At 37.4% G+C, this 10517-nt stretch overlaps 1 protein-coding gene across 1 annotated transcript; it reads right to left on the bottom strand.

Annotated features, from left to right (window-relative positions):
- Positions 1–1451: 1451 nt before the first annotated feature.
- On the bottom strand, positions 1452–10416 carry rnf183 (ring finger protein 183). The gene is made up of 2 exons (XM_088998127.1): positions 9581–10416; positions 1452–5658 (listed from the first exon to the last, which is right to left on the bottom strand). Exon 2 carries the CDS (start codon positions 5624–5626, stop codon positions 4712–4714), a length of 915 nt encoding a protein of 304 aa, XP_088854253.1. The 5' UTR covers positions 5627–5658; positions 9581–10416; the 3' UTR covers positions 1452–4711.
- Positions 10417–10517: the final 101 nt, after the last annotated feature.

The raw sequence follows: 10517 nt of genomic DNA, 5'->3' as shown, positions 1-10517 counted from the left end.
AAGATTCCTCACCAATCATGTATTTTGTTTTTCTACTTTCATTCCTTTCATCACTTTGCTGTTGTGAAATGTAAATGTCTCCACTGTGAGACTAAAAAAGGCAAATCCAATCCAATCCTGACGTCACGTCAGGACCGCCCCTGACCGAGACGCACTGCATTTTGGGTACTTTGTTTGGCATGAAAACTTCGTGTTGATATGTGTTGATTGTGAAATTAGAAGGAAAACACATAACGCGATGGTGAATCGTTGTGTGTTGCACCAAGACTACTATTTGATACTAGTTGACACAAATTCCCAGCAGACAAATCAGCCCATTTCCAACGGAGCTTGTGCACCATCTTGTGCATTTTCTGGGACGCTACATTGGACTTCTTTAATCAATTGCAAACATTTATGCTTTCCTCTTCATAACTATTTGGATTGGATTGGATTGGATTTGCCTTTATTAGTCTCGCAGTGGAGAAATTTACATTTCACAGCAGCAAAGTTATGAAAGAAATGAAAGTAGAATCATATTCATAACTGGATGAGTAACAAGAAAGCATCTTCTCCGAATCTGAAGCCATTATTTTGATTCTAGACTCTAGAACCGCGGGACCTTCTGAAACTCGCCATCTCCGAGGTCATTTTGAAGTAGTTTTGGGACACTTTAACTATTTTTAATTGGGGTTTTGCAATTGACTAAAAATATCAGCCTGCATATTTTGGGTATTTTGGATGCTACAAAATGTTTTTCTGATGTCAGGTAGGAAACAAAAAAATAGTGTTGGTTGGCCTATAACTGCCAGGCAGGAGACCGAGAGCAATACCAAAGAGGAGGTTTATGGATGTTGTCAAGGTAGCTGGTGTGAGAGAAGAGGATGCACAAAACCGGGTTAGATGGAGGACACTGATTCGCTGTGGCGACCACTGAAGGAAAAAGCCGAAAGGAAAAGAAGGAGAAGGCCAGAGCTAGAATTGAACATTGCCCACAGGTGTGCGTGTGTATACACAAACAAATTTTAAACTGACTGGCACAATGACAAAAAAATATGCACTTGTTAAAAAGACCAAACAGAATTTCCACTTTCCCTGTCAAAAGATTAAATGTCAAATTTACAATGAGTTCTTACTTCTTATATTTTTCACGTTTTGCTGTGTCACTGTGCATTTATTTGTCTCTTCCACCTCTCCATCTCATTGTTGTCAAAAACTGAAGAATCCAAATGAAGGCATCACTCACTATGTGTCAGACTGGTTTGGTTGCCTGCGAGGAAGCAAAGAGAAATTCACTTGAAACACAAGTCTTGCGGCTTGTGTGTTTACCAGACGAGAAACACATGCTCATGTCTCAAGAATAATGATGTGAACACAGGTTTGGCTTCCATAAAGGAAACAAAGTACAGTATTACAAATGACACATTCCATAAAAGGTCCATATTGGCCAGCCAGCTTTTTGGTGTTTAGTCAAAAAAAAAAAAAAAAAATACAGACAGTAAAAGTTTACAATCATCTGTATTTTACAATCAAATCAATCATTGGATAAGACACAACAGTATACTTACACTGTCATTTATATTTTGGCCTCATTCGCTTTTGGCTGAAAGAGATCTGAAAAAAATCTAAAACAAGCTACGTACATAAGGCTATATTGTTAGCATGCTAAATCTGACAACTAATCAGTTGTTAAATTTTTAAACACAATTTTTTGAATCATGTTTTTATACTAATATTTTAAGTGGTATTTTTGTATTGTTTAAGATTTGTGGTCTTTTCTGTTTAGCCTTTATTTGCATAATTAACGAGTATTTGGCTCTATTGCTATACCACACTTTTTAAAGGTTATTTTTTTAAATACGTAGTTGGCATTCTCACAGAGAATATTTTTTTAATGTATCACCGCCTTGTATGTCGCACTCCTTCAGTTTCATAATTGTTGTGACATATATGCTAATTTAGCATTGGAATTGGATTTATTAGTCTCGCAGTTGAATCTATCCAATTATCTTTAGCATGACACAGTATCTCAGTATTAAGCTAAGATGTAATTTCTAAATATATGTAATCATATTATTTATTATTACATATTGTTTAGCGACAATGTGATTTGGCTGAACATTTTAGGGTTAAAATGCAGGAAACATAACAAATGATCCGATTATTTGAAGACCTGTGAAAAGTTGATTTAGTCAAAGACGGTCCGCCATTTTGGAAAGCGAGCGAACAGGTGCTAAGGAATACATGGGTGTGTTCTTAAGATTAAATCTTTTAATAGAAGCATACAAGAGGGCTAAAACTATACATGTATTTAAAAGGTAGTTTTTGTGGTCTGTTTTGATGGAATTTCACTCATGGGCAGTGGATTGGTATCTCTACAAAAGTGGCTACAATTGAATATTTACAGATAGAGTATTTACAATAAAAAACACAAATACTGTATACTATGTACACGTAGCTGGTCCATAAACAATACTTTGTAGTTGTTCACAATGCTGTCTCTCTTCTTTGTCTTTCACAGTTTTATTCCACTGCGTATTAATTTGAAGTCTGTGCTTCCTTCATTGGAAAAATGTCACCATCCTTGTTTGGCTTCATTTCTTCACCTCACCCAACACGTGAAGTAGTAGTGCTTTGTGTTTAAAAAAAAGTCACAGTTAGGGTTTAAGCAGGGGTAAAACATTCCGGGAAATTTCCATGGGAATTAAGTTGGTATCCACAAGGGCATTTAAAGTGGATGTCGTTGAGAATTAAAAATAAAAAAATAATATTCAGAATTTTGCTGTTAAGTGCCTCGTCAAGCAGCAAGTTGTGCAAAAAAAAGTAATGAAACATAGAACAAAAATAAGAACACACTGGGGTATGTTTTAGTATTTTTTAAAAATACTAGATCATTTTGTCAAACCGTAGTATCCAGGTAACCGGCCAATGGCTAACTGAAGCCCCAAAATTTGGTGAGCACCGTATTTGTTTAGCTTCCGGTTAAAAGCCAGCCTCCATTTTGGTGAATTTGGTTTATTCCGAATAAACTTAGCAATTTAGAAATTCAGAACCAGGAAATTACTATTTAAATTAAAATAATTAAAAATTACATTAAGTCATTTTAAATTATTTTACATTTAAATTTGATTTGAGTAAAATTAAAAAAATAAACTTAGCAATTTATGAATTTGGGACAAGAAAATTCTTATTTAAATGTAAATAGTTTAAATACAAAAAAAATAAATGAGTACATTTCAATTATTTTACATTTAAATTGAAATTTTGACTAATTTTATGTAAAAGTAAAAATGTAACTTATCAATTTATGAATTTGGGACAAGGTTCAGCAACACGTTAGCGCAATAGCGCTTCACACAAATACTTAAACTCACACTATATGTACCGTATTATCCGGTGTATAAGGCATACCCAAAAACCTTAATTTACTTGAAGAGATGAACTTGCGCCTTATACACAGGTGTGTCTTATGTGAAGTAACATTGAGCCAAATCAGGTCTCGCAACTACTGTCAGCAGCCATCATTTCCCCTTGTAGAAGAAGTAGGATCTACTCTAGTGCCTTATAATGCGGTGTGCCTTATATATCAAAAACTTTCAGATATGTATATATTATATTTGGAAAATGTTTCTTATTCATTGAAGGTGCTCCTTACTGCGGCTAACATATGGAAACGGTTTGAAAATACACCATTCGTTTGTGGGTGTGTATTATAATGTGGTTCACCTTATGCACGGAACATACGGTATTACTGCAGAAAGCAGTACTGCAGTTAATGAGTCACCCACTGTAGTTGTGTAACTCTTCTATAGGTCAAAATAACTACATTATACTCCCTCCCAATGGATACAGTGATACCTTAGCTTAGAAACTTAATTGGTTCCCAGACAGAGTGTGTAAGGCAAAAAGTGTGTCTCCCAAAAAATAATTTCCCATAGGAAACCATTAAAATGAGAATAATCCATTCCCAGGTCCCCATAAAACATAATTTTCTACTTTCTAATTTTCTAATCCTTAAAACTACACAAAATATACATTATTTTATGTATAATAAATGTGCTATGGTATTATAATTAAAGAAATAAACTGTACGGTATAATAAAGTCGTTTTATTTACCTTTGTGATGGTCGTTGATGGAATGCAGTGGCCGGTTTCATCAGCATTAAACACTTGATGAGGAACGTAGCCGTCTTCTTTCACCATCTTGAGGAATGATCCATTGTGGGTGCTTTCTCTGCGATAACTTTAGCGGGTTCCTCATCAATTGTGTTCTGTTTAGCTGGGTTGATAGCTGTTTGCATCAAGTGTACCGCTAGCTTGTGCGGGTTATTTGTTGAGCCTGATTGATGGGAATTTTAACCTTGCAGTCTACACTCAGCCTTTGAACTATCAAAGTTGAAACTCTCTCACTGTCGGCTGCCTGTCTCTTTAATGTTTAAACCACCCCCCCCCCTTCACTGCTGCGTTCTTGACCAATCATGTGGCTTTAACATTGAGGCAGCTCTGTGTACGAAAAAAGTTCGTATGCCAAGGTAACATTTTCATAAATGTAACATTCGTAAACCGAAAAGCTTGTAAGCCAAGGGGTTCCTAAACCGAGGTATCACTGTATACAGTATATATATTGTTTTATATAAGGGGGAGGGGGGGTGCACCTTATACTTAAATGCGCCTTATACACCAGAAAATACGGTAATTCCCATGACAAGTCCTGAAAATGTCTTAGCCTTGTTACGGTCCTGTCAAGAAAGTGTCCCGTGGAGGCGGCCGGGGTGCCGTCTGGTTCCCGGGCGGTGGCCTCGGATTGGTCGTCACGTTGGGTATAATCACAAAGGCCAGGATGCCCACTAGCAAGAGCACCACCGTGATGGTGACGACGCTGGCTACCGTGATATAGTAGCAGCGGTCTGAGCGGAAAAAACGGCGGATGCGCCCGCGCACCCTGTTGGGCGGGCGCCCCACGTCCACCACGGTGGCGGGCTCCACGCCGCCCTCCATGGCCTCCATGTGCAAAGTATCAGCGGGCGCTGGCGGAGTTTCGTGGCTCTTTTGCGGTAGGGTGAGGACCCCGACGTTGGCGGGACTGCTGGTCTCCGGATTCTTCAAGAGGAGCTTTCCTTTGCTGCGTTTGAATCGGATGGACTTGGCGCGGCGCATCTCGGGCGGGAGCTTGCCGATGATGTCCTGGTTGTTGCCCAGGCGAGGCAGATCCTGGCCGTGCGGGATGTCGGTGATTTCGCGACAAACGGGGCACGACAGCGTCTTGATTTCGGGGGCGCTCACGTTGATACGTGCCAGACATTCCAGGCAGAAAGTATGCCCACAGCTTAGTAGTTTTGGCGTCTTGAAGGTGTTGTCATAGGAACAGAAGCAGATGGCGCACTCGGGTTCCTCGCCGTCACTTTCCTCGGGCGGCCGGCGGCGCTGGCCGGTGTCGCCGCTCCTTCCGTGGTGGCGCCGTTGCCGATGCTGGTTGGATTCGCCCGTGCGGTGATCTCTCCGCCGGCTTCGCTCCGAGTCGGAGCTCCTGGACCTCCTGGAATTTTGCGGGCGACGGTTGTCCATGCGGGGCTTGACGTTGCCGGCCGGACGGGCATCGTGGCTGTGACTGCGACGAGGCCGCCGCCTCTCCCGCTCGTCGCTCATGTCGGCCGTGTGCGTTTGCCCCTCAAGGGTTTCTGTCGAGAACAATGCAAAACGTAAAACTTTACAATCAACTTTAAAATTCTTCTTTATACATTTAAAGCTATACATAACCTTGCCCCCCCATACCTATCTGACCTCCTTCAAAATTCTATTCCCTCTCGTTCCCTCAGATCCTCTTCCACCCTCCACCTCTGTGTGCCCCCTGACCGTCTCAGCACGATGGGGGACAGAGCTTTCAGCTGCTCTTCCTCCAAACTCTGGAACTCACTTCCTCCTAACATTCGCAACATCGATTCTCTTCCCACCTTCAAATCCCATTTTAAACCCACCTATTTAAAATTGAATTTTCTTTGTCGCTCCATTTATTGTTTGTATTTATAATTGTATTTTATTTATTGTATTCTATTTATAATTGGATTCTATTTATTATTGTATCTATGCTTGTCTGTGGCTGTGAAGTGTCCTTGACAGCTTTGAAAGGCGCTTGAAATAAAATGTATTATTATTATTATTATTATTATTATTATTAAAAGGACAATATTTTGCGTGTTATATTTGTTGTCGGCTGTGGTTTCATTATTGGTTGTATATTTTTGTGAATTTTCCAATATTTTTTGCAAGAAGTTTGTGTTACCGTATTTTCCACTGTATAAGGCGCACCCCTACTGAATGTTGTCTTTTCAAACTTTTTCCATATATAAGGCGCACCTTCAATGAATGAAATCAATTTTCCTAATATAATATACAAATACATAAAGATTTTCCAAATATAAGGCACAACTCTTGTGCAAATAAATAAATAAATATAAACATGTATTTTAAAACATTTGTTAAAAATATTTGTGGTTAATCTTGCAGGCACAATATTTTTATTCATCATATTTGTTGAATGTTTTTAGCCCAATATTTTCTTTAATTACCTTCTAGTACTTGTGTTATACGTATTTCTTTCAATTTTAATATTTTGGGTCACATATTTTTTCTAATATTTGAAAACTTTCATATATTTACATAGAAACATTTCGTCATTCATTGAAGGTGCCTCTTATAGTACGGTGTGGCTTATATATGGAAAAAGTTTGAAAATACACCATTCATTAAGGGGTGCACCTTATACTCCGGTGTGCCTTATAAAAACGAAAATACGGTAGTGCATTACTTTCTAGTACTTGTGTGAATTTTTTATGTCTTTACTGTCTAGTACTTGTGTAATATTTTTTTCAATTTTAATATTTTGGGTCTCATATTTGGTGTAATATGTAAAAATATATTTTTCTCTGTATTCTCATAACACTTGTTTATTTTGTTATGTTTAGTTTGGAGCTTTCATTTTTTAAATATGTTTGTATTATTTACACAAATACAATTTTTCTTAATGTTAGAAAAACATAATCCATATTTTTTCTAATATCTATATCCAATGTAATTAAAAAAAAACTATTTCAATATATCAAACATTTTTTTCTCTACTCCCGTGGCTATAATATTTTGCAATTTCCCCCCTTGTATTTTATGTAATTGTTGTCAAATATTTGTTTATTTTTCATCCAATATTGTAGTCGAAACGGGATCTCCGCTTTGCCTGTAGCCAGTCAAGCGTGTCCGCAGACAACACTGCAAACCGTTGACTGCCAACAATTGGCAAAGCAGGAAACAAAAGCAGGAGGTATCCGGCCCAGTGACACCCAACATTGTTTCAGCGTTTACATTGACTCTGTAATTAGTTCGTAGGTTCTATTTGAAATACTACACAAACGTCAGTATGCATGCCTGCGGTGGAGATGCTTCAGATTACAGCTCAAACCTGAATTTGCTCCACCAAAATCCACGGCATCCACTGTGACTTGAACATTTTTTAAATTGAACATGAATGTAACTTTTAGGCAATCATACATTCACACATTTGTAACGGTAAACCACGTTCTGTAGCCATGGTGGCCCAGGGGCAGGCTGATGGGAAGCATGGCTCCCAGTGAGCGTCTATGACCACCACCAAACATTCATAATCACCCGTTGCATCAGTGTAAATGGCATAAAACATTTGTACAGTTTTAAACATATATTTTCGTGGTTTTTTTTGTTCCTGTCCTTCAGTGGAGGGTTCGATTAAAGGCCCTCAGGCCTTCCGGTGGGGAATTTGCATGTTGTCCCGGTGCCTGTGTGGGAAATTTCCCCATAATCCGGTTTCCTCCCATTTTTAGCAAACACGCACGGCAGGTTAATGGAATACTCGAAATTGTGCCGAGGCGTGAATGTGAACGGGTGTGTCTTTGTGTGCCCTGTGATTGGCTGCCAGTCAGTTCAGAGTGAATAGGCTCCAGCATGTTCTTGTGAGTGTACAGTACGTATTAGAAAATGGATGGATGTTTGCCATATTGCAATATTTTCCAAATGTCAATTTTTTTGCTTGCTTTTCTAAAGTATTTTTGTCTCATATGATTAGTATTTTTTGTCTCATATATCCCAAAAAAAAAAGTATGCATCATTTTCTAATGTTATCGTTTCCCATTACAGTAAAGTCTCGTTATATCGATATCGGATATAACGATAGTCCCGGTTATATCGATACTATTTCTATGCACGCACGGAGAAAATTACATGCAAACAGGGTCGGATATATCGATAGTCCCGGTTATATCGATATTTTTTCGGATTCCCTTGAATATCGATATAACGAGACTTTACTGTATTTTCAAATGATGGTTGCATTCATTTCATCATAATGGGACTAATTTCAAGTACTGTATTTTCTGCACGATAAGGCGAACCGAAAAGAAAATATTTTTTCAAAAGCTGACCGTGGTGATTTACGTATAGATACATATTTACACACACACATATATATATATATATATATATATTTACACACACACACACACACACACACACACACACACATATATATATATATATATATATATATATATATATATATATATATATATATATATATATATATATATATATATATATATATATATATATATATATATTTACATATACAATATATTGACATATATATATATATATATATATATATATACATACATACACATATATACACACACACACACACACATATATATATACATATACAGTAAAGTCTCGTTATATCGATATCGGATATATGCATAGTCCCGGTTATATCGATACTATTTCTATGCACGCACTGAGAAAATTACATGCAAACAGGGTCGGATATATCGATAGTCCCGGTTATATCGATATTTTTTCGGACTCCCTTGAATATCGATATAACGAGACTTTACTGTATACATATATACACACATACACATACACACATATATATAGATATACACACATATATATATATATATACATATACATATATATATATATATATATACATATATATATATATACATATATATATATATATATATATATATATATATATATATATATATATATATATATATATATATATATATATATATATATATATATATATACATATACACATCTCTCATCTCATCTTCCGTACCGCTTATTCCTCATTAGGGTCGCGGGGGTTGCTGGAGCCTATCTCAGCTGTCTTCGGGCACAAGGCGGGGGACACCCTGAATTGGTTGCCAGCCAATCGCAGGGCACACAAAGACGTACAACAGTCACTCTCACACACACACATATATATATATATATATATATATATATATATATATATATATATATATATAGATATATATACACACACATACATATACGTATATATACATATACGTATATATACATATACGTATATATACACACATAAAAAAGAACTTGCCTTAATTTCATAGTGCATTTTTTAGATGACCGGAATACTACGTCAATCTAAACGAATGTAGGGTGTGAAAGTAAAAAAAAAAAATCTATATTTCGAGAATTAAGTATTTTAAATTTACTCTCCATCACTGCAAAAAATAAAAAATAAAAAATAAAATCAAAACACACCTGTGGAGGAAGTCTCACGTCCACAGCGGCTCCATGGGTGCACCTGACATTGTAAAACTGGGCTGCGCTGGCGTTCTTCCTTCCTTCGAGGTTTCGCTGTTTTGTCTTGTTTTCTCACTCTGACACCAGCGCCGCCTTCCCAGGAGCGGCACGCCTTCACCCCCCCACCGCCGCCTCTGGTCGAACCAGTTGGACTTGCTCCACTGTGTGTGTGTACGTTTGTGCACCAGGCACGCGTCAGTCAGGCCCGATCTAACATTTTATATGAACAATACTTACCGTTTCATTTTGAAGGATAGGATTTTCTGCGACACTTCCAGTCTCGCCAAACCACTCGATGCTCAGTGGCCACTTCTCTTTGAGAACATCCTGTATGAAACCTGGCAATGTTGTTATTTTGACTTTATGCCATAATATTTTAAACTTAAACTGAGAATAGCATCTCATACATCTTATTAAAAAAAGTTTATCTGAATATAATTGAAAAATATACCGATATATATTTTAATGACACCCCTTTGTCCAAATGGTCGTTTGGCAATTTGCATACTAGGCACGGCAGCCAATCAGAAGCCTGTTTCGTGCTTCGGACTATACCGTGACTGTAAAGTGTACTTGAAAGTTTTGAAAGGCGCTTAGAAAGAGGAGTGTACGTGGCTTCTAGCAGACAACGCAATGCAAACAGTGCATTGTACACCATGACGACAAACGACAACTGGAGCAAAATTTTCAGCAAGGGATATTTACCAGAAATTAAGCAAGGGAGCATTTGTGGTAGGTACTTAATTTAAAAAAAATCATTTATACTTCGCAACATTTTTTTTTTTTTTGCGATGAGTCGTCTTATTGTGTTTCAAGTTGTGAAAAATGGGGCAGGCAACTTTATGGCTGGGCAGGCAACTTTCTAGAGTTGTCTGCCCAGGTGTTTGCTAACTTT

The sequence above is a fragment of the Hippocampus bargibanti genome, linkage group LG06 (assembly GCF_051943395.1).
Source record: "Hippocampus bargibanti isolate YZ-2025 linkage group LG06, ASM5194339v1, whole genome shotgun sequence".
Classification (NCBI taxonomy): Eukaryota; Metazoa; Chordata; class Actinopteri; order Syngnathiformes; family Syngnathidae; genus Hippocampus; species Hippocampus bargibanti.
The sequence above is the reverse complement of the archived record's forward strand: the minus strand, read 5'-3'. Positions and strand labels throughout refer to the sequence as shown.